Source organism: Apodemus sylvaticus, chromosome 18, assembly GCF_947179515.1.
Source record: "Apodemus sylvaticus chromosome 18, mApoSyl1.1, whole genome shotgun sequence".
Taxonomy (NCBI): Eukaryota; Metazoa; Chordata; class Mammalia; order Rodentia; family Muridae; genus Apodemus; species Apodemus sylvaticus.
This window is the reverse complement of record NC_067489.1, coordinates 67389846-67415769: the sequence shown is the minus strand read 5'-3', so window position 1 is coordinate 67415769 and position 25924 is coordinate 67389846. Positions and strand designations below refer to the sequence as shown.

Here is a 25924-nt window from a genome sequence, read left to right as displayed (position 1 = left end):
AGAAAGAAAAATAAGATTCATGCACTTTCTGGTCTGGGGCCTATTGTGTGTGAGAGAGAATGGGTCTGAGACCTCCAAGAGTTGTAACAAGTTGTTTTCTCCTGGCAGGTTGGGGAGGAGTATCACATCAGCCATATCCTCATTCCTGTCCAGGAAGGAGGCCCAGATTATTGCTGTGCAAAGCATGAGGAGGATCTCTTCTTTATTCAAGAAGGACTGGGACTTATTACATTAGGATGGATACATGTAAGCAAAAGGACCTCTGGTAATGAGGGTTCCTTTTCTGTTTCTTCGAAACAGCCTACCTAAAACTTGCTGTGCACAGAGTCAGTTCATTCCAGATCATCGGCTCTTAGCATATATAATCAATAGTGTGCAGTTCAAATCAAAGGAGCATTTCCTGGCACTTTTACAGTTCTTTGTATTTTATGTTTACTAGGAGTAATTGTTCAAACTTTCAAATTCATGTTAATCTGTGTGGAGAATGGTAGCTTGCCAGGATATATGAGAAAATGTATATAGACCATATACCTAAAAGGTGTAGAAATGAAACTTAAGTAAGCCAAGAGTGTCTGTTCTAATGATTGTGGTTTTTATTTATGAAGAAGTACTTCCTTTGTGTACACTGAAATGATCTTACATGCAAGATTTTGAAGTGTTTGAACATGTTTGGACTTGTTTGGACTTTCAAGAAAACACATTTACTTGCCGAGAGAGTCCCTTGGATGATTCTGTTATTTTCAAAGACTGAAGTTCACAAAACTATTGAATTTATTCTAACAACGAATATAAGCCCCAAGAAGGAGCATTACTTGTGTTTTTTGTGAGATCAAAAACTTCTAGTCAGACCTTGGGAAGTGCTGATGCTCTTCATTCCAATTGTATAAATTCTTCCAGCTGTGCCAAGTTCAACAATATATTATGGCCAACTGATATTGGCCTTTTGTGGCTTGGGACTCAAAAGGGAAATCACACATAAAATGAGCACCATGTCACATGAGACAAAGTGCACAATATACTTCAGGTGAGAAATATAGGACAGTGAGGGTTGCAGAGGAAGAGCTGTCACATGTAAAGTGACATGATGACTTGGGAGGAGGAGCCCAAAATATTTATGGGAGAGGGGATAGCATTGGAGAGAGATACACTGAGATCCTATATCAGTGATCATTTCTGTTGGCTAGGATTTGTGGTTTGTTTTGGAAATGGATGCCTGATCTTCACATATATAACCAAAGAGAACCCTGGCATACCTTGTCTAGGATGGGATGTAAAAATAGAGAGTGATTTTGAGTAGAGAGAAAACTCTGGAATATTCTGAGCAAAAGAATGATGTAACCAACACCATACTCCAGAAGTTAAAATTAAGGAGTTGAAGGGCTCCTTGGGAAGGGAATGTCAGGTGTGGTTTGGGAGCTTATACCATGGAATGAGGATAAGAAGGTGATAGTCTTGTTTGTGTGTGTAGGAGGGATCTGGCTATTCAGATAGTAATTCAGATACCCAGGCAATAGGGGTAGAGGCTGAGGAGTCAGACTGGGCAGGATTTCAATTGGGCTCATGGAGTTAGAAGTGCTCCTCTCATAAACATGAATAGGGCTCTAGAAGAGGACAGACCTTGACAGCAGGGTTCAGTTATACTGTTTGGAATTGAAGGCACATGTTAGATATTCCAACTGCATCAACATTGGGAGGATGTTGTGAGAAGCCTAGAGAGGGACCTGAGCCACATGCAGGTGGCTCATGAACCTGGTAAATAGGGAGAACTGGCTGCAAGAGAAACAATTCCCTGGCAGATTAGGTGAATGTCTAATGAGGAAAGCAGGGTGTATAGGGATGAAGAAGAAACAAGGGTGAAGGAGAACTGGATAGGATGTTCTCAGAAGCCGCATAACAGGGATGCAGGAAGAATGACTTCAGGATTTGACCTGCTGGAGTTCCCAGGATATTGACTTAATGCTTTCTAAGTCATGGTGGACAGAGATTGCAATGTTCAATAATGTCATAAAATCTGGGTGTACTGTCACACTCCTGGACTCCCAGCATTCGGGACGATAAGACTTGTAGGTAGGGAATTTGGTGCCAACTTGATTGAACTGTAATATTGTGCCTCAAAACAAGAAGTCACTTGATTAGGAATTGGTCAATGTGGAGTCTGTCATAACGGTCATACTGAAGCAGACATCTAGGACCTAGAATCTAGGGGAATTTGAAGTGAGAAGGCTGCTCTTAGGAAATGGGTTAGCAGATTACTGACATGTAGGACCTGAGAGATGATTTGGACATGGTATCTTCTTGTTTGTTGTTTTCTTCAATTTTTCTTTGATTTCACTTTAGTTGTCAAAGGCTTGATGTTTTAAATTATAGCATAGCTGTGAGTATACATATGTAAAAAGAGTTGGGGTTGCAAATTGGTACAACCACTCTGGAAATCAGTTGGGCAGTTCCTCAGAAAACTGGGCACATCACTTCCGGAAGATTCTGCTATGCCCTCTCCTGGGCATATACCCAGAGGATTCCCCACCATGTAATAAGGATACAAGCTCCACTATATTCATAGCAGCCCTATTTATAATAGCCAGAAACTGGAAAGAACCCAGGTATTCCTCAGCAGAAGAATGGATGCAAAAAATGTGGTATATACACAATGGAGTACTATTCAGCCATTAGAACCAATGAATTCATGAAATTCTTAGGCAAATGGATGGAGCTGGAGAACATCATACACTAAGTGAAATAAGCCAGTCTCAAAAGATCAATCATAGGGTTGTTTTGATTTGCATTTCCCTAATGACTAATGAAGTTGAGCATTTTTTAAGATGTTTCTCCGCCATCCAAAGTTCTTCAGGTGAGAATTCTTTGTTTAACTCTGTACCCCATTTTTTTAATAGGGTTGTTTGGTTTTCTGGAGTCTAACTTCTTGAGTTCTTTATATATATTGGATATTAGCCCTCTATCTGATGTAGGATTGGTGAAGATCTTTTCCCAATTTGTTGGTTGCCGATCTGTCCTCTTGATGGTGTCCTTTGCCTTACAGAAACTTTGTAATTTTATGAGGTCCCATTTGTCAATTCTTGCTCTTAGAGCATACGCTATTGGTGTTCTGTTCAGAAACTTTCTCCCTGTACCGATGTCCTCAAGGGTCTTCCCCAATTTCTTTTCTATTAGCTTCAGAGTGTCTGGCTTTATGTGGAGGTCCTTGATCCATTTGGATTTGAGCTTAGTACAAGGAGACAAGGATGGATCAATTCGCATTCTTCTGCATGCTGACCTCCAGTTGAACCAGCACCATTTGTTGAAAAGGCTATCTTTTTTCCATTGGATGTTTTCAGCCTCTTTGTCGAGGATCAAGTGGCCATAGGTGTGTGGGTTCATTTCTGGATCTTCAATCCTGTTCCATTGATCCTCCTGCCTGTCACTGTACCAATACCATGCAGTTTTTAACACTATTGCTCTGTAGTATTGCTTGAGGTCAGGGATACTGATTCCCCCAGAAAGAGGAACACTCCTCCACTGCTGGTGGGGTTGCAAATTGGTACAACCACTCTGGAAATCAGTCTGGCGGTTCCTCCGAAAACTGGGTACCTTACTTCCAGAAGATCCTGCTATACCACTCCTGGGCATATACCCAGAAGACTCCCCACCATGTAATAAGGATGCATGTTCTACTATGTTCATAGCAGCCCTATTTGTAATTGCCAGATGCTGGAAAGAACCCAGGTATCCCTCAACAGAAGAGTGGATGCAAAAAATGTGGTATATCTACACAATGGAGTACTATTCAGCCATTAGAAACAATGAATTCATGAAATTCTTAGGCAAATGGATGGAGCTAGAGAATATCATACTAAGTGAGGTAACCCAGACTCAAAAGGTGAATCATGGTATGCACTCACTAATAAGTGGATATTAACCTAGAAAACTGGAATACCCAAATCATAATCCACACATCAAATAAGGTACAAGAAGAAAGGAGGAGTGGCCCCTGGTTCTGGAAAGACTCAGTGAAACAGTATTCAGCAAAACCAGAACGGGGAAGTGGGAAGGGGTGGGTGGGAGGACAGGGGAAGAGAAGGGGGTTTGCGGGACTTTCGGGGAGTGGGGGGGCTAGAAAAGGGGAAATCATTTGAAATGTAAATAAATTATATCGAATAAAAAAAAAAGATCAATCATGGTATTCACTCACTAATAAGTGGATATTAACCTAGAAAACTGGAATACCAAAAACATAATCCACATGAAATGAGGTACAAAAAGAACGGAGGAGTGGCCCCTGGTTCTGGAAAGACTCAATGTAGCAGTATAGGGCAAAACCAGAGCAGGGAAGTGGGAAGGGGAGGGTGGGAGAACAGGGGGAGTGAAAGGGGTTTATGGGACTTCTGGGGAGTGGGGGTCCAGAAAAGGGAAAATCATTTGAAATGTAAATAAAAATATATTGAATAAAAAAAGGAAAAAATAAGTTACAGCTTAGTTGTGAGTGTACATACATAAATAGAGTTGTTAAATGGCTCAAGGTGGAGGCATCTATATGCATAGACAACTTAGAAATGAAAATCTGCAAAAAGCCTGCTCCAAATTTCTCATTTCCTTCCTCTGAAATTGAAACCTCTCTTGATCTCACCATGTCTTCCTCCATTTTATATATGAACCTCCTCAATTCTAGTAGTACTTCGCCTTCATTGGGCAGAAATGTAACTTTTTTAACTGGGTTGCAACCATTACTCTCTGTAAGATTACTATCTGTAAGTGGGGACTCATGCATGTATTTGTCTGATGGGTAGTTACATCTGGTGACCCAGTGAGAATGGAAGGGAAGTAAAGGAAAGAGTATGATCGTGTGAGTAGTACAGTACCACATCAGAAGGAGTGTAGTAGCTCCTCTTCACATAGGGAGAAATCCCATGGGTCTCAGAGGAAGGATTCAATGTCAACAGCTGCATTCCCAGAGAGATTGTTGAAGTAGTCATCAGAAAAAAATGATGAATTAATCAGTGTGCTGTTGGCAGGAAGGAAGCAGAGATGGGTTAAACGTGAAGGACAAAACTTGAAATAGTTACTGTCTAGACATCAGGTTTATGTAGGCATGGATGATCAAAAGGAAGTGACACTATTAGAGGATATGGCCTTGTTGGAGTAGGAGTCTCATTCTTGGAGGAAGTGTGTCACTTTGGGCATGAACTCTGAAACCCTTCTTCCTTCCTGTGAGATTTTATGTTCCTGTTTGCTTTTCAAACAAGATGTAGAACTCTCTGCTCATCTGGCACCATGTTTGCCAGGATGATGCCATGCTATCTGCTATGATGATAATGGACTGAAGTTCTGGACCTGTAAGGGAGCCCTGATTAAATAGTGTTCTATATAAGTCTTGCATTGTTCATGGTGCCCATTCACAAAATTGAAAACAAAGAGACAGTAAATGAGAAAACTTTTTTTTAGTTTATGATGTTTCATTATGCATGCTAAGCAGGCACTTGGCCATGCCCATAGCGCCTTTACTGTATTTTTCATTAGATATATTACTTATTTACATTTCAAATAATTTTCTCTTTCCTCAGTTTATTTTGAATTTTATAATTTGCAGGACAAGGCAGATGGTTCAATTTTCCTTTTCCACATGACAGATGTGGGTTTGCATGGAGAGATTTTGGAAATCACAGGAGAGAACAGATTGTTCCCTTCCCTGGTGGATCAAGCATAGCTGACTGGGCTAACTTACAATTCTTGACTTCTTTTGTCTTCTCAGACCCATCCAACCCAGACAGCCTTTTTGTCAAGTGTAGATCTACACACACATTTTGCATACCAAACGATGCTCCCTGAATCCATAGCTGTGGTGTGTGCTCCCAAGTATAAACAGTAAGTATGTGAGATTCAAGTCTGGAATTTAGAATTACAAAATTGTCAATGGCTCCAAACTATTTAAAAATTGTCTATGTACAGAATGTCTTAATTGATTGCTATGAAAGCCTTCCTTTAAGGTGCATATTCTAATGATCACCAGCCACTCTTAAAAGAAAAGATGACACCACTCCTGGTTTTCTAAGACAACCTCTCAAGTAATTTACTCAAGAGGCAGAGATTGAAGAAATTCCACAGAAAACACTTTATAAGAGTTTTATGTCTTTTATTTCCCAATTCTGTGTTATTCTGAATTCTTCAGGAGAGGTAGTATTGGGCAAGCAATGAGTCATCCTGCTTTCTTTTATAATATTTTTGTACACTTTATGTGCTACAGGAATAAGATTGCTCTGGTTTTAGAATTTTGTCCCTTCTCCCTCAAATTTATTGGTTTAAACAGACCTAACTCATTGCTACATTGTTCTTCCTACATATTTCTACTGTTGACTTCCTCTGCCCACTTAGATTATTGTGCAAGAAAGGGATCCAGAGAGAGAGAGACAGAGATGCTTATATATGACAAAAGGAAGGAAAGTGAATAAATGAATAAATGAATGAATAAGAAAGTATAGATGGAAGATCAGGGGGAAAGGCATCAAAGAAAAAAAGAAAGGAGAAACAATAAGAAACTAGTGGATAATTAAAACTAGGACATGGATGTCAAGGTCTAGGAGGAGGACAGCGTGGACCATAATCAATTACAATAGGCAGACATACTCCGCAGTTTCTAAAATAGAAGGGAAACACTGTGCAAAGAAGATGAGAAGAGAGATAGGAGGTTTTGAGAGAAATGAGACGGTAAAAGAGAAAGAGGGAGAGACATCTATGAAAAAAGACATCTAAGAAAAAAAGAGAAATGAGTAAAAGAAAACAAACAAAAGAAAATGGTTGAGAGAAAGGTAGAAAAGAGAGACAGAGGAAACTAGGACTTGGAGGCAAATGTGTGCAACTGTGTCTGCCTTTTCTCATTTCAGAATTGGAATTTTCACACTGACACCTACTGGACTACAAGAAATATCCGATTGTCCACGGAGAGGGTTTCACGCCCACAGACAGGACACAGCTCTCTTCTGTGTATGTATCTTTGTACAAGTAATCAAGGGCGTGTTTTCAGCAGGACACAGTGCTGATTGGGTTCATCATTTTTTCCTTACCCTCCTGGCAGTTCATCTTCACCACCCTCTTCTTAACAATTCACAATAACCAAATATCTAGGATTCAGGTATCAGTGGATAGAAGTTTTCATATATTTGAAATCTAGTCATTGACTGTCTCTGAGATGCTAGTCCTTTCTGTCACTCAAACCTGATATCTGGGGTAACTAATAACATCAAGATAAGATTAAGGAAGCAAAACTTGAATGTACTTCAGGGTCAGAGTGTGAGAGCAGCATGCTTGAGGCTCTGAATTCTATCCCCAGTAACATGAGGAAAAGAACAAAGTATTAAATCCGTTAGCTTATTTAATGCTTTATCAATGTCATTAACTAACTCTTAGTCAGTGATCTGAATGCAAATGAAAAATATGCAAGATAGGTTAATTATGCAAATTTTGACCAGTAATTTTGTCTGGAAGAGTATGGTTCTAACTCTCTAGGGAGGTAGTTTCTTCTCCCATTTTATTTTCTCTGGTCACACACTTAGTTTGATCAGATCTTTGTGTGTCAGATCGGCCCCAGATAGCAAGATTCTTTCACTTTATTGCATATCAGCCAGGGCTCTTCCATTGAGTTTAGATTCAAAGGAAATGTATCAACATAGTGAAAGGATCAGAACCTGTCCCATAAAATATATAAGAACCAGAAATTCAGTCACAGAGATCCAAAGTAATCTAAGATCCTATATCAGACTGCTAATTCCAAGAGTCAGTCTATCTTTCTGTCTCTGTCTCTCTGTGTATGTGTGCTTTATATGTGTCATAATACATGTGTATGTATATATGTATATATATAGATATAGATATAGATATATCATTATACTCTTGATTATAACAAACAATTAAGACCTAATAAAATTTAAGATTTTTTTGTAAAACATGTATATTTCTATGTTTCTTTCTGTACCATCATTGTGTAGACTTGTGAAAGCAGATACCATTTTGAGTTTAAGCCTGTTATCTGTGGGTTCAGTACCTATAGTGCTGAGAAGAGTTTGTCAGATGCCCTAGATCTGGAGTCAGGTGATTGTGCAGTGCCTGCTTCTGTAAAGATCAGTGGATTCTGTTACACATTTTATCATCTCCCTTGTTCCCAGTTGAGTACTCTCATGGATCAAAAGCAGAGAACATTTTTCAGTCAGGTGGGAGGAAGAAGATCCGAACAGATGTATTCTAAACTACATAGCTCTGTCTTGTAATATAACAATGTTAAGTATTGCAAAGTTGAAAGAGATTGCATGATTATAAAAAAAAAGATGCCTAGAAATCTAATGCCAAGGTTCCAAGTTGTAACAACACTTTCTATTTCTGGCCAATGTAAAGCATACTGACAAAGCCAGCAGCAGGAAAGCTATAGCAGGTGAATCATGAGTTTAAAGCTATCTGACACTATGTAGCCAGACTGAGTCAGACTGATTACTCCTCATGTTTTTGTATGCCATATTTAAGCATTCCTCAAAGACTATTAGATAAATTTTATCATCTGATTTATACAATGACTCCAATAATACACTGGACTTACTGATCCTTTTAATAAGGCAATATTTTGCAAGTGACTCTGGAAAATATGTGCCAAGATATATGGTGACACACTGACTCTGATCATGAGGAGAACTAGGGAGGAGTACTGGGTCCCAGCCCCTTTCCCATAGCTGCCATCAACAAGATAATCTCACCTCTAAGATGACAATTATTGCTCTACAGTTAGCTTTTTACATTAGAGGATTGGGACAGGGCTATGCAGTGAGATTGCTTGTGTTTTAAACTTTAGGCCCTCTATTCAGTTCCCAGCATTTCCACTTCTGGAATCTGCCAAAGTGCTCCTTTCCTATAATACAGCACTGGAGAGCAGGTGTCAGGAGTTTAACACCAAGATTCTTCTGTGCTCTCTAGGATATATGGTGTAGACTAGATCACATGAGACTTTCCTTTGCTATAATATAAAAAGTATAAGTTGTTTCAAAATTGGAGCTTACCATGACTTATCCACATTTCCTTTTCTCCAATTGCAGGACTGCAGTCATGTCACCACCCGGAACATCATGGTGACTGTCACAGATTTGAGATGAGTCAAATCCCAAACACCTTCAGTTGTGAGTGTGTATGTGTGTGTGTGTGTATGTGTGTGTGTGTGTACGTGTGTGTATGCATGAGTACTTGTACACATGTATGTCTCTCTCTCTGAGTGTTTTATACATATGAATGTGTTATATGCATGTATGTAGGGTGGTATACATATCTGTTATGTTCAATGTGTTATACATGTTGCTTCTATCTCTTGAATGTTTAATCTACATCATGTATGTGTACCAGTCTGGATGGTTATACTTGGTGGCCAAAAGAAAACCTATCTTTTCTATATGAGGTTTATTAAAGTTAGGATAGTGTATTAGGAGTTCATAACAATTAGAAATTGATTTGGTTATAAAACATATTTATTAAGAGGTTAAGACAATATTTTTGGCCATGAACCATGAGCATACATTGTATATAAGGATTCAGTGCACCCAAAACTGGTCTGCATCATCTGTCACAGGGTAGATGTGGGACAGATTATAATTCCAAGACTCACTAACCAACTGCAGAAGGGAATCCCCTCAAAGGTCCCAGACATCAGCCTACATTTTTCATCTACTCAGAATGTTGCTCTGAGATAAATGGATTAATGAAGACTAAAGAGAATTTTCTGACTCAATAGAAACTTCGTTGCTTTTGGATTGACTTTAATCTGACATGAGTCGACCACCGGTATTCAGTTTCTAGTACAAACGGCATGATATGATGTCTCCCTACATGAGATTACTATAGTCTGGTACTGCAACATCATGGAAAACTGAAAAAGATGTATTTTCCAGAAAATATCCTAGGGATGTGTGTTTCTGCTAGGCTCCCTGAAGAACCTTTGAGGATGCGGTTTCAGGCTTATACCATTAAAGTGCTGACTTTGTTCTGTGATGTTCACTTCATATTGAATCTTCAGTTCATCACAGATGTGAAAAGAACTTTGGTAACAAAGTGACCACCTCTCAAACCCTGGAAGACAAGAGAAGATGACTACAGCCCTGTGCAATTTATCACATTTATAGAACATAAATAAGATGAGGAAGACTTTCTCCACTCCTCATACACCATGTCACCTGCTCCAGTTTGTCCAGTCCTACAACCAAGTTGTCCTGATGGATATACTACTGATTCAACAATCTTGCCACAAAACACAAGACAATACACCAGGGAAATCTGTCTGGCCTACACAGAGTAATGTGCTTGCCTGAACATGGTTCCTACAGCATGTGATTTCCCTGAATGCTTAATGACCTAATCAATGAGACTAGTACTTGCATTCACCTCACACAAAGATACTGTCCTCAACAAGAGATGGCAGGACAAACTCGCTGCTGGTGGCATGCTGGCAGAAAGAAGCTCACTATGACCTGTGGGTGGTCAACTATTCTATTCAATGCTTCTGACTTTGGCCCTGTTCAGAAGTGAAGCTAATCACAACACATTGATTTTTCCCTCAAATTGCACAGAAACCAATTTAAAAAGAAAAATCTCTTCAACTATCATGTCTCCTTTAAATGTACATTTATTCTCTGTCTCTGTCTCTGTCTCTCTCTGTGTGTGTGTGTGTGTGTATGTGTGTGTGTGTGTTTCTGTATATGTGTTTATTGTTTTGCTTCTAGAGAACATATGCTAGAGGTTCTCTCAAGTTCAGGAGCACTTGAAGGCATCAGGTATTTTCTACTACTATGTTAGATTCCATGATCAAACTCTGCTTGTCAGGCATGGTGCTAAGGTCCTTGTCCCTGGAAGCCAAGGGACATGTAACATTTAAAAACAAAAACAAAAACAAAAAACATAAAACCTGCTGTGTTCAATCAGGTGTGTTGCATGTCTTCCCTGTGGTGTCCCGTGGATGCTGGAAAAATTCTTCTCTCTCTACCCCTAAAGAAAAATGACTCATTATACCCAAAACACTTGATATTATTAGCTGTTCTTATAAAGCTGTTCTAGGAGCTTCTTTAATATGTATGATAGCATGCTGTAAGGGCTTCACTTTTTAAAGGTATAGTGCAAGTAAACACAGTTGCTGGGTTTTTATGAGTGCAATGGCTTATCCTGTCCAGAACAGACGTTTTCAAAGCGCTTCTCCTATTTTCCACCTTTTATACTGTTTCTAGGTCATGTTATACCATGGCCTCTGAGTAGTTAGGTCTGGTGTGTATTTGTGTGATTTAAATGTCTCATTTGGGGTCAAATGCTTAACATTTACTCTCAGCAACTGGAGGTAATTAAGGAAATAGGTATACATCTAAATAATCATCATAATAATAATAATAATGATGATGATGATAATGATGATAGTAATGATAAGGATAAAGAGAGTAGTAAAATACAAGTAATAATAATAAAAAAAACCAATGACAGTAAATTAGTCTATACATTGACAGATCCCCCTGCAAAAGTTGTTTCTCTGACCTTTGGGAAAAGTAGCACTAATCTATGAACATGAACACATTCAGGAAGCAGTTTGAAAGTATGTCCAAAAAGACAGCAGTATGTCTTTTCATGATCTGTTATGTACCAGAGTGTGGGTTTAGGACCAGATTAAAGATCTAGGTATGGATTTCATCTTGTCTAATGGCCAAAATTTTAACCAGACCATTTTGGTTACTGTTATAGCAAGACTATCATGATTGAATCTGTAGGCATATCCTACCAAGCACGTTAGAATAATAGCAGATAAAATCCACTAGTAGTCAGAACATGACTTTTCTCCCATGTATAGCACCACGCTTCACAGAGAATGCAAAGCAGCAGTCAGATGTCTACCAGACTCAGTTCATTTCTCTATGTACCAAGACTGAACTGTGGTTTCTTCAACAGTAGGTTCTTACCATCTACTTCTGGTATGTAACCAAGAGTAATAGTACTAGCTTATATTGTTTCTGTAGCTTCAGGGTTCACTGAATAAAAGTACAAGGTGGGTTTCTCACTCCTGGGACTGAATTTTTTGATCACAATCATCAGTTGCTGAAACAAGCTGCAAGTGTTCACTGCAGAGGGTCCTCCCTTTAACTTAAGATTCATGGTCTCCAGCTTGGATATTGAAGCCTGTGGACAGGGTGATTCCTATTGGATCCTTAAGAGCAGCTAGGGTCTCACTAACCATTGCTATCTGAGAATAATGAACTCTCAATTATTTCCACAAGTCCACACTCAGCAAATGCATCATATATAAAGGCCACACTGATAACTGTTCCATCACTACAGCACGAGGTTTTCTTACCACTGGTCCCTTTGCATGTCTGTGCCTAGATGAGGACAGAAAGTGAATCTCTAAGTGTCCTTTTTGCAATGCTTACATTCCATTCCACATCTGTCCCAGACACACACTTTTTCGTCACTTCTCCTATTAGATCCTTCCCTATTATTCTCACCTCTCCTTGCTTGTTGGTCTAAGTGAAGACAGAGATTAGGTCTTTTCATATCACAGCTGGCCCTGTACACATAGACACAACCCAATCCCCAGACTGACTTGCTGCTAGCCAGTGCAGAGTTGTAAGTGAGGTGGTACTCTAAGTACAGGACTAGGCTGAGGGGCCAGGTCATCACTTGTAAATGTTCCTAGATCAAAACATGAGGAGGACATAAAGCATTCTGATCTCCAATGCTCTGCAGAGTACAAATTAATTTATGGACAGTGCATGAGGCTCCAGACATGGCTCATTCCAAAAAAAAAAATATCATTCAATATGGATCCTATTTGAGCTCATCTCTCATATATTTGTTCATAAGTTCTCTACTCAGTTCCTAATTTTCTTGGGTAACCTTGGCTCTAGTAATGAATTCATATACCTATATATAGACCAAAAATTCACATGCGCAAAGTCTTCTGAGAAACAAAATAAATAGAAATCCTTAAACGTAGAACTCTATAAGCATTTACCTGCTCAAGAGCCTGCCTGGATTCCCTCAGTCTTGATGCATGTACCTGGATGTCGGGTGGGGGATCAGGCAGAGAACCCATGGGGAAGTAGAGAGTGTGGAGTTCTAGGGGAAGCTTAAAGTCCCTGAAAATCTCAAGACAGCAAGAGAAGGAGAACATGGAGCATTTTAACCAGTTGGGTAAGGACTTCCTACTCAGCCATTAGCTCTCCTTAATTTGAACCAGAGAAAGAATAATAGTATTTATGTTGTAGACTCTGAATGTGTTTTCTGGGGAGACCTTGTGGCGACAAGTTGAAGACCTGTTGGAGATATTGGAAGATAGGAAATCTTGCCAATTTTCCTATTGTTTAATCAGGTAAGTCACCCAGAAGACATCTCAAGTCCTGCTTCTTGGGATAGAGACAGAAATATACCAAGACATCTAGGTAGTGTGGTTTACATAGTTAGACCTGATCGAAAGTAAAGCCAATTCTAGAGAGGAGAGGAGGAATGTGTTGATATTTTGGTGATTCTCCATCAACAAGCAAAGAACCTCTCAGGTGATTTCATTAACAAACTTAAAGAGCAGTTAATCCTCCTTGCTGCTGACATTTTCCTGTTAGCATAGTAAGAGGCATTTGTAGTCTATGAGATGTCAGGTACAGTGACATTTCTGAATGACAATCATGCCGTTTTTGCAGTAGAATTTCCATATAAGGCAGGCTGGCCACATGATTTTCTTGCCTCAGCTTCAGTGAGGTTTGAGTGACAGTGATGTTGATGTTCTATTTAGGCCTGAGTTACTAATATAGCATGCTCAAGTTCTGGAGAACCAAACCTCACAAATCATCAATATAGGAACCAGAGGCTAAAAGATACTTCACAGTTAGGCAAAGGGACAGGCGACCATAAAGAAATACTCATTGCTCACAAGCTGTGTTGCCATGTCTCTTAGACAACTTACCTTTAATTGGTCAAGAGAGATTCCGAGGGAGCAGAGGGATGAAGTTCTCCACAGACTGACTGGAGACAACTAAGGAGACAGAGATTCTAAGCTGAATGAAGTAAGTGGCATGCCTGTTGCTTTCTGTTGAGTGCCTCTCCCCTCTCTGCCTTGTGAGAGCACTATGCATCTACCTCCATCTGTGACACTGCTATCTTCATAGATGTACACGGCTGAAAGATTGGCCACCACACTGGTCATAGAGTTTGCATTCCCGGACCCTTAGCTATTTTATCCAGAGATATCTGAAAGAGAACATGATTGGACAGTGGTTGATGGAAGTCCAGGAAAAGGAGGAAGCAGTGGGTGCCACAGTTATCATGAACTAATGCACAAGTCCCGTTTCTTGGCGGCTCAGGGCAGTTTCTCAAGTGTACAGTAGATTAAATGGCTATACAATTGTAAACAACCATTTTTCAGTATGTGTGTCTGCATGTGCCTCTCTGTCATGGGAGGTTTCTCCAATTGTGTGTGATACATGAGCATGTACAGAGATGAGGGTCTCCATGAGTGAGAGATTATGCTTGTAGATGTGAGTTTTCATACATGTGTACTTAGTTCTGTGTGGGCTTTCTCTGCCTCTATGCATACAGCACAAGCAATAAATCAAAGACTTTGTTCTCAGGGGCTCTATTGCTGCCCTGAGAGCCTGTTACCAAGGCTCAAAGGGTATGTGAGCAAGAGAGAAATGTGAGAAGGCTGGGCTACACTTGTTAGGCAGGAAGGTCAATTGTGTTTGGAAGAGGGATGGAAGCTTCTCTGGATTCCTCTATGTAGGAAACCATGAAATTGTCTATCAGTTTAATCATCCATACACCCAAGAAGCTGCATCACATACTGTTTTGCAGGTGTGTATTGTTGTGAGCATAGGTGAAAACAGGGCTTTTCACAGAGCAGCTTACAGCATAAATAAAACAGATTTCTGTGTAGGTCAAAGCTGTAGGCATTTTGATGGGACAGCTCATTTCAACTTACTTCAAGTTGTACAACAATCTACCTACCCATTTGGTTCTCACTGTTTACAGCTTTGTTCCCTATCTTCTGCTTCCATCAGTATCTTTTCATACTCCTGCATCTGCTTTTGTCCCCTCTGTCTGTCTCCTGCCCTGGTCAATCCCAGTAGTTTTGATCTTTCTATTGGCTGTCAGATATTTATAATTAGCAATTAGCAGTAAGACAGTGCCAGAATATCTCTTGGATTGCCATCAGGCAATGACATTCATGTTTTGAGCAAAGTCAGCAAAATTTAAATCAGCAAAATTTAAAATCTAAAGCACAGTGATGGTTCAGAAATGACAGTATCAAACTCCTGCCATCACTTAGCTCTTTATCAGTACAGATTTAACAATTGAAAATACAGAGATGCACCTTCATATACAGTAAGGAATGTCACCTGAACAATGGGTGGATATGTGCACACAGCATGCAAATGTGGAGGTCACAAGACAATTTCAGGTGTTGCTTTATGTTACCTTCCACTTTCATGGTTGTGAGCCAGCTTATGAAGTACTAAAAACTACAGTCGGGTCTTCTGAAAGAGTAGTGCATGGTCTTAATCACTAAAGCATCTATCTAACCCTCACCTAAGATACTTCACATTTGTTTGTTTGTGTGTTGATATTGATCATAAAGGGATAAATGGTTGGAGGTCAGCAGATAATTTCAGGAAGGTGGTTTCTTTTAGATCTGTATATTGAATTTAAGAATGAAACTTAGGTTACCACACAGAATAGCTCAACAAAGTAAGATTTGGCAAACCGACAGAAGAAAAGAGCTCAAGAAACTGAGACATATTTTTACACATTCAGGAGTCCTATAAAATACTAAACTGGGAAGACTTTGCACACACCAATACACCCAATGTCTGCTGCCTCACCGTCTATGTGTACAAATAAGTTTTGATCAGTTGACTTAGAAGGCTTTGTTCTCCTTGTGTCTAGTCTATCCTATGGTAAGTATATTATTTATTCTTATTTTTCTACTTCAGGATTCCTTGAGCTCTGAGGAGGGGAATTTAATGGAGAAATCTCATATGGAGTTGGGTGCTGCTCTTTCTTCCTCTCTGTCTCTGACTCTTTCGGTCTCTGTCTCTCTCTATTTCTGCCTCTATCTCTTTTCTCTGTGTGTGTCTGTCTGTCTGTTGGACATTCTGTATGTATCTCCGTCCCTCTGCATACATAATGTCTGATTGTCTATCTTTGCATTTTTTCCCATCAGATGCATGAGAAACCGGGGAAGATCCTTGAGGACATGGGCACAGGGGGAAAGTTCCTGAACATAATATATATTCAATTAATGACTTCACTGTACCTTTTAAAATGGTAAAAAATGTAAAATGTAAAAATATAAATAATGATGCATTTGGAGCTTCTAATATGTGTATATTTACTTTCTTTAAAGAATTGGACACGGAAGGCCTCCGTTCTCTCATTCAGCTTGGGAAAGAAATGCCAATGCTGCCATTACCCTTAGCAAGGCTGGATTTTTATAGACTGATTTTTAGAGCGGCTGTTCAGAACAGACTGCTTCTGGAACGCATGTAGTTGCAGGCTGATTTTGAGTGCAAGGGTAATACTATAAGTAGTGACAAAAACTTCAGATCCCAGAAATGTCAACAGGCAATGAAAACTTCATACTTGTCTGATTAGAAATGCAGTTGGCCCACACTACTGTCTAATATTTTGTGAGTGGATATTGAGAATGGTATTTCATATTGGGGTCACAGATAACTTCTGGTTCAAAGTTCAAAGTACTATAAAGGTGGGAGAATAGGAGCCTTTCCAAGACTCCCTGTTAGAACATAGGGTAACAAATGGATAAAGACAGCAAATCTAAAATAAGAACTGTGGGAGAGTCACAGGACATAAGATGAGTAGAGCATCTGGGAAAGGATCCTTCCACTCACCATCTGCACCCTGGAGCTGGGTGGTTTCATTGTCCTCTGAGCACAGCCTCCCAGGAGAGAGCTGGGATTCCAGCAGTGTTGTCACTTCTGGGTCACTTTCCCTCCAATAACAGTCCAGAGAGGGACAAGAAGCTCGTTTCATGGTTGTAGAAAGACAGCAAGAAGCTGCCATGCATAAGTGAGATCGTGAACTCAACACTTCCAGTGACTCCATCATGGAACTGTAAACCTTCAAAATGTAAGAAAAGCATGTATGTTACAAACCCTATTTAAGTAATGACAGTTTATTATATTAATGACATCTACTTTGTCTGAAACCGATGTAGCTGCCCTGGTTCATTTTTGTGTCTTTCACTGTCAACTTGGTACATCCTTCCAGACCCCTTTAGCCTATGTTTCTTATAGACAATGTATTATGAGAACTTTCTTTTTCATACATCAGGAAAGCTTTATGTTTGTAAAGAATAATGTGACCACATTTAATATTCCTTGTAATGTAGTTTTAATAAGTACCATTATTTTTATTTCTTACATGTTTACCTTGTTCTGTTTTGCATTTGTTTACATTATATTTTGTTTAACTTTTATTGTTTGTGGTGTTAATAGACCAAATTTTATGTAATTTAATCATGTATCCTCAATTAAAATATTAAGTATATTCTAAAAAAACAATAAATACAGACCTATCAGAATTATACCAGACTTCTTACCAGACACAATGAAAGCTACAAGGTCCAGGACAGATCTCATTCAGACCCTAAGAGAACACAAATAAAGCCTAGACTACTATATCCAGCAAAATTCAAAATTACCGTAATGAAGAAATCAAGATATTCCATGACAAAACCAAATTTATACAATATTGTTCCACAAATCCAGCCCTTCAAAGAATAATGCATAGAAAACTCCAACAGAATGATGGAAACTACACTAGAAAAAGCAATAATGTAATCTTCCATTAACAGACCAATAAGAAGGTAGCCACATAAACATAACTCCACTTTTAACAACAATACCAGGAAGCAACAATCAAAGACTAGAAACAAAGTGTTGAGCAGAGAGGGAAGGAATGACCTTACAGAGATTGCCCCCAAATAGGAATCCATTCCATATACAGTTACCAAACACAGACACTATTGTGCATGACAACAATGCTAGCTGACAGGAGCCTGATATAGCAGTCTCATGAGAGGCCTTGCCAGTACCTTACAGTACAGTGGGGGATTCTCTCAACCAACCATTGAACTGAGCAAAGGGTGTCCAATGGAGGAGCTAGAGAAAGGTCCCAAGGAGCTGTAGGGGTTTGCATCCCCATAGGAGGAACAATGATATTAACTGACAAGTACCCTCAGAGCTTTCAGCTATTTAACCACCAACCAAAGAGTACACAAGGAGAGGATGGTCTGGTTGGATATCAATGAGAGGAGAGGCCCTTGGACCTGTAATGAATCATTGCCCCAGTGTAGGTGATGTAGTAAGAGTAATGTGCGTGGGTGGGTTAGTGAGCAGGGTGAGGGGGTAGAGAATAGGGCGTTTGGGGAGGTGAAATGTGGAAAGGAGATAATATTTGAAATGTAAATAAAGAAAACACCTAATTAAAAAGGAAATGTGAGAGAGAAACAACCAGTTATGATTGTACATGCATTTAAAATAAAGATGCAACAATGGCTGAAGTTGAGGAAAGGGAGTGTGTGCTGACTGGTAGCTTATGGGAAAGGCGTTAAGGATCATATTGTTTTCCCTTCCATAATCTCATGGTGTCCATCTGCAATGGAATGGCCATCCTCTAAGACTTCAAGATCTTTCTATGGACATGGAGCTTCAATATGCAATCATTTTTTAACCACTTTCCTTGGAATTTATATCATTAGCTTTGCAACATGGTCTCACTATTGTGTCAAGACAGTCTCAGACCTGGGATGATCTCCCTGCTCCTGCCTTACAAGAGGCAGGGCTAAAATCATGTTCCAGCATACAGGATTTCTTTTCATTATCTTCTTTTTCATATTTGATTAGGAATTTTTATTTCTAACAAACTTCAAAGTTTTATAAAATGAAAATTATTTTTATTTAAGTAGCTCAAATTTTATGGATAAGAGTAATGCCTTCTCAAAAATAGCAAACATTGATTATATGACTAATCAGTTAATCCAGCCTCTGTCATAATGGGAAGCACTATTATGAGATGACATCATTTTTCTATAACTTGGACAGCAAACATACTTATTAATATAGCAGGCTATATGATTGCTAAATATATGTAGCTTCTTTTCTTATGATATTGGAAACATCTAGAGTAGAGTTCTATACAGGTATGCCTAAGGCCTTAGTAATAAGATGTAAGGGTGGAATTTCAGCTTCTTCGAAGTAGTTAATTGTGGCTAAATATAATTTCAGAATTGTCACTGACTAGTAACTATTCCATCTCTTCTACAATGGTAAATATCAACTATCAACTTGAGTGGATTTAAAATTACCATGGAAACATATCTTTAGGTATATCTTTCAGTATGTTTTCAGGAAAGCTTATCTGGGGAGAGAAAACATACCCTGAATGTGGGTCCATGCTCTCAGGGGCTGTGATCCTTGACAGATTAAAAAGGAAAAAATAAGCTGAGCACTGCCCTTCATCCCTCTCTGATTCATGAGTAGATGTAACGTGGCTAGCTGACCCATACCTCCTAAACCAAGATGGGCTGTGTCAGTTCAAACTCTAAGCAAAATGAAACTCTCCTGCTGTGGTCTAAGTCACAGTTAGTGACAGACTCCTAGGCACTGGCACAGAATGGCAAGTGATATGGATTCTTGTCATAATGAAGTAGACTGTACAGTGTGGAAGCAGATGACAGAATGTTGAGTAATGATTATGTAGTCCCTTCCAGCACTGTACTACAGCCTTGTGTATCTGACAGCATATGGCAAAAGTGATGATTTTAGGTTATGAAAGACTCTGTACTTCAGTTTACCCTCATGGTAGGAAAGGAATCATGTAGTTGAAAAAAATATGGGAATATGTCTGCCTGGGAAGGTAGGGAAGAACTCTGCTGCAAGCCTCTAAGATTCAAGGCCTCCCAAGAAGCCCTGTAGTAAGCTTAGACTCTACAGCTACAATCAAGCCTCAATATGAAGGCAGGCATGCAAACAAACTGCCATCACTTCCATCTTTTCCTCAATATCCTTAAGCCTCAGAACACCTGACCTGCTCCTGGATGTCTAAACTGTGGACAAGAATCAACATTTATTGTTTAAATGTTCTAAGTGTCCCAGTAAGTTAATCCACTGCATTTTTAACAGGATCACCACATGGCCATGATAGGACATACCTTTAATTCCAACACTTAGGCAGCTATGCCAAGAAGATCTGGAATTCAAGATGACTTTGAAAATCATATCTTCAAACTCTAAGAGCAAAAAGGGAAAAATAATTAATTTCATTTATAGGGGAACACGTATTACATTGCATAATAACCATTATGTTTAAATAAACAACATGTGAAGGAAACTGTATTTATCTCCATAACAACCTTGACATCATTTCCATGTCATATAGAAAATGATCGCTGTTTATAGAAAGTTGTGAGTATGATGCAAGTAATATATGTTTCTAATATTGTCATAAATAGAAAAGACATAAGTTACAGTAAAAAAAAAACCTGTAAGCTCATTAATCTCATCATGCCAAATCAAATAGAATATTTTTTCTGTAGGAAAATTTATGCTAAAAGATGGGACAGCATATTGTTTATACAATGGTATGCTATAGAGAAATAGTATGCAATATAAATCTTAAACAAATACATTTCACTCATTTACTTTAATTGAATTATTTTCAAAGAGAATACTTGAAGAATCCGAGGAAAAGATATGTGGATCTAAGAAAAAAACTTACAAGCACATATGAGAAGAAATAGCTGAATACATTATTTGAAGGTTGTCTATTGTTTTCCTTTTAGGACTTTGTAATCATGAGATTCAATGCAGAACTTTAAGAAAATGACTGATTTCAAAATAATGAATATTGTTCCTGAATATTGTTGCAAAACATACCAAGTACATATTAATGGGAATCACTACTACAAAACTGTGTGGAGACGAATGTGAAGGGTGCACTGTGATAGAAAGTGACTAAGAACACAGCATAATTACTCTTTCTTGTAAATAATGTTCTGCAGATGAACAGAGTTTTAGGCATATAAGCTGGCCTGTAATTCTCTCTCAGAGGCACAGACAGAAACTTAGGAGCAAGCAGCTAGCTGATCTGGACAATGCAGCAAGCTTAATTTATAAGACAGAGAGTGGTCAAGGAAGAGAGTCTTGTCAACCTCAGCTTCCCTACACATTAGCAAGTGTACACATGTGTAGTGAGTGCCAACACATGTGCAGTGCATATGAGCCTCCACACTATTAATATATCCAAAACTTGTTAACTCAAGTAATGCTAAGTAAACGTAACATCAGAAATCAGATTACCTCACTACTATAACAGGCTCTTTAATAACAAAGAAAGAATTATGGACAACTTTGTGTTACTGCTTTTCATTACCATATATGCAGAGTTTCTGTGGTAGTTTACAATTCTGTTTTCTGTATGGTTTCAGAAATCCAATGCCTATTACATTCTACCTGAACAAAATGTTGTATTTGTGGTATACAGGGGCAGGTTTGCTGGGCTACAAATTCACAGACATTCAACCTTCCTTACACACAACCTTACTGATTACCTTAGAATCTGCCCTGTCACAGGTGTAGTTCCTCTTTGCTACAGGGCAAAGCTTCCTGGATCAGTGCCTCAGCCTCTGGCCTTTTTACGTTTTACAGAGCTCTGGAAAATAGCTCAAATAAAGAACAGAAGGCTCAGGTCAGTGTAGGGTTGTTCAATATGAATCTCAAAGGCTTCTTACTAATACATTTATTTTCATTGTTAAAGAATCTTATTCTTTTCATTTGTGAGGCCCTATTACAGTATCTGAGAATGTGTTCTCACAAATCCCCAGTATGAAGCAATCATTATGAGCACAATTTCTCACCTCAGCCTTGAGACTGGATATTATTGTCCCTGAAATTTTAGGAACTGCAAGTGTAAAGAACATGTGTTTGGGGGGTCATGAATTCATTATGCGAGATGAATATAATATATGTAATGTCACCCTGTTTGACTCTGTTAGACAAAATATTAACCAGCATAATCCCAGACCCAAATCATGTGCAGATTATTTTAATTTCTGAGATAAAATTCTACTCACTCTATCACTCTTGGTGTCTTTATCTCTCTTCTCTCTCTTTTCTTAGTTTTGAACACAGGCCTGAACTAGTCGAGTCAGCACAACTTTGCATCTATGGTGTTCTAATTTTTTTCAGTTCTGCTGTGACACACATTTTTAAATAATGAGAAGCATTTTGCTCTGATTAAATGAAATACACAGAATTGGTAGTATAACTCAGTTGGTAAATTACTGGGTTAACAGACACAAAGTTTTGATATCTGTCCTCAGCACTGCATACAACTTGCTGGTGCTGAATCTTTGCAATCTCAGTATCCAGATCCAGTGAAAAGTAGAGCAGAAATCCTGTATCATCTTATATAACTTATTATGTCACCCTGTGCTACAGGGTTTCCTGCCCAAAGAAGCAAATGAACATATGGCAAGTCAAATATTAATGTTTATAAACAAATTATCCTGCCCATGCAGGCAAGTGAATTTGCTTCTTTTGAAGGATAAAAACCTCTATGACAGTTGTCTAGACAGGTAAACTGCAGTAATAGGAAAGGAAATAAAATGTGCACCTGCTGAAACTCTGCAGACTGCCATTTTGTTCTTTTTTTCTTCTTTTGGAACTATCTTTTATGGGGGATGGTTCATCAATCTTCCTTGGCGACTGCCTTCCTCATGGCTGACAGAACATTGCCAGCTCCTCCTGCTTTCTTGTGGCCTAGATGTTCGCGCCCACCCTCTTCTTGATGAACTAGAGTGCACACGCGTGTCTATGGACACTGAGCGACTCCAAGGCGCTCTGCTCTTGGGGAGCGAAGCCCTGCACCTCCCGGATCGCATCCCTCGCGAACTTGGTGCGCTTGGTGAGGCGCCCCGAGGCAGGCTGTGTCTTGGTTCCCCGATGTTCTTCTTCACCTTGTGGCTTTGTTGAGGCCATGGCCATGGGGTAGCGCAGGGCCATGGCTGATGCTCTCCTACCACGGCCAGGACAGGAAGCCCAGTTTGTTATTTCAAGCTTATTCTCTAGCCTACTTTCCTGGAAGTTGCTAGTTCCTTCTACTCGATTATCCAGGCTCCATCCGTTTACCTGTATCATATATTGTGCACTTCATGGTTTGTGGAGGACTAGGTTTATTTCATTATTTTCTATAAATAATATAGCATAGACAACAATAGAAAAAAATAAACAGGTTTTCTATTTATTAGTCTACTGCAAATAGACATTATATTTCTTTGTCTCTAATCTTGATATACATGTATGTTTAATCCAGAGAGCATTTTTATGAAGTGCAACAACATATTGCCTAAATAGGCTAATTGCTGAAACAATGTCACAGTCACTGGTGGTCACCATATCGCTTCTAAATCAATTTTGTTTCTAGGGCAATGAAGAGAAAACAATATTAAATTGTATTTCATATAGGTTCATCTTAAACTTTGCACTAGATAAATATGACGGTCATTTAATTGGCTATACTTTACATTAATTTATATGTGTGGACATTATAGTTTGCAATTAATATTATGAAATTGAAATCGTAAACTTTTTTGGTTTTGTATGCAAACCAATAAAGTTTCATATGATTCAAAGGAAAAAAGTTACATTATACATACTCATTTAAATAAGTAAAAAGTCTGTTATATAAAACAAAAGTAGTGAACATTTACATTTTTATTACTAAAACTACTAAAAAACTCAAGAAACATTTAAAAAATCTATTCATGTGTCTTTGTGCTGAACTAAAATAATTTTTATAGATTTATTTCCCCTTTTTATTTAACTATCTTTGATAAAATTAGTTGAAATCAGTAAACTCATTTTTCCAGTTTTCGCTTTTTGAATTCATAATTTCTAATAGTGTCTTGAGGGTAGTATAAGAGAATCACATAAATTGGAAAGTGTTTAACAGTTCTTTACTTTGATAGAGTAGAGTAAAGAAGGAGTTTATGTTATTGTGGAAACCACTAAGCTAAGACATTCACTCTCCTGGATGTTACCCTCACTATATACCTCCTATAAAGAATATTATGGACTTACAGTGAAAGAAAATATTTTGTCATCTCAGTAACACAGCCTTGTAAATCTTGGTCTATTTTGATGAGACACTTACAACTTGAAAAGGAACTATGGAATTGATGTATAAGCTTATAAACATTGAGGAATAAATGGACCTATAAACTAGATTTCAAACCTGCTGTATTGTGTATTGGGGGGCATCAGTAAACTTAAGATTTTATATAAAAAGCAAACATACAGTTTTATTATATGCAGAAGATGTTTCACCAGGCTTGATTTAATAATATTTTGTTCCTCTTTTTATTGATATTTTCTTTATTTACATTTCTACTGTTTTCCCCTTTCCATGTCTCCTCTATAAAAATTGGGTACAGAGCTAAACAAAATATTCTCAGCTGAAGAATACTGAATGGCGGAGAAGCACCTAGAGAGATGTTCAACATCCTTTATCATCAGCGAAATTAAAATCTAAACAACCCTGGGATTCAACCTCACACCAGTCTGAATGGGTAAGATCGAAAACTCAGGTGACAGCAGACTCTGGTGAGGATGTGGAGAAAGAGGAACACTCCTCCATTGTTGGTGGGATTGCAATCTGGTAAAACCACTCTAGAATTCAGTTTGGCAGTTCCTCAGAAAATTGAACATAGCACTATCTGAGGACCCAGATATACCACTCCTGGGCATATACCTAGAAGATGCTCCAACATGTAATAAGGACACATGCTCCACTATGTTCATAGCAGCCAATACATAATAGCCAGAAGCAACAAAGAACCCAGATGTTCCTCAACAGAGGAATGGAAACAGAAAACATTGTACAATTACACAATGGAGTACTACTCAGCTATTAAAAGCAATGGATTCATGAAATTGTTAGCAAATGGATGAAACTAGAAAATGTCTTCCTGAGTGAGGTAACGCAATCACAAGAGAACACACATGGAATGCACTCCCTGATCAGTGGATATTAGCCCAGAATCTTGGAATACCTAAGATACAATTCACAGATAGTGTGAAGCTCAAGAGGAGGAACACCAAAGTGTGGATACTTTGATCCTCTTAGAAGGAGGATCAAAATGCCCATGGTAGGAGATTCAGAGACAAATTGTGGAGCAGAGACTAAGGGAAAGGCCATTCAGAGACTGCCACACCTGGAGCCCAGCCCACATACAGTTACTAAACCCAGACACTATTGCAGACGCCAACAAATGCTTGCTGACAGGAGTCTGATACAGCTGCTCCCTGAGAGGCTCTGCTAGTGCCTGACAAATACAGAAGTGGATGCTAACTGCCAACCAATGGACTGAGCACAGGGACCCTAATGGAGGATCTAGAGAAAGAACCCAAGAAGCTATAGGTGTTTGCAGCCTCAGAGGAGGAAAAATATGAACCACCCAGTAACCCCAGAACTCTCAGGGACCAAACCACCATCAATCGAATACACATGGTGGGACCCCTGGCTCCAGTACCATATGTAGCAGAGGATGGCCTTGTTGGACACCAGTGAAAGGAGAGGCTCTTGGTGCTGTGAAGTCTGGATGCGCCAGTGTAGGGGAATGGCAGGACAGGGAAGCGGGTGTTGAGGGGTTGGGGAGCAAGAGGAGTGAAGACAGGATAGGGAGTTTTGGAGGGGAAACTAGGAAAGAGGATAACAATTGTGATGTAAATAAAATAACTAAAAACAATTAAGGAAAAAAGGTAAAAAAAAATCAATTGTATGAAAGAGACAAGAAGAGTTGTCAGTACATTAACTGAACAATTCAGGAGGCTGTGCAAAAGAGAACTATGTAGAAAGTGAA

At 38.9% G+C, this 25924-nt stretch overlaps 1 protein-coding gene and 1 pseudogene across 1 annotated transcript in view; one reads left to right on the top strand and one right to left on the bottom strand.

The window, feature by feature from the left end:
• The window catches only part of LOC127668494 (STAM-binding protein-like), a 37797-nt gene extending 16916 nt beyond the window's left edge, over positions 1–20881 (top strand). Inside the window, exons 3-6 of the mRNA XM_052162133.1 lie at positions 109–246; positions 5744–5856; positions 6873–6972; positions 20846–20881. Of these exons, the coding sequence (XP_052018093.1) occupies positions 109–246; positions 5744–5856; positions 6873–6972; positions 20846–20881 (387 nt within the window). The remainder of the gene's footprint in view (positions 1–108; positions 247–5743; positions 5857–6872; positions 6973–20845) is intronic.
• Positions 20882–22752: 1871 nt separating this feature from the next.
• On the bottom strand, positions 22753–23066 carry LOC127668814 (60S ribosomal protein L36-like; annotated as a pseudogene).
• Positions 23067–25924: the final 2858 nt, after the last annotated feature.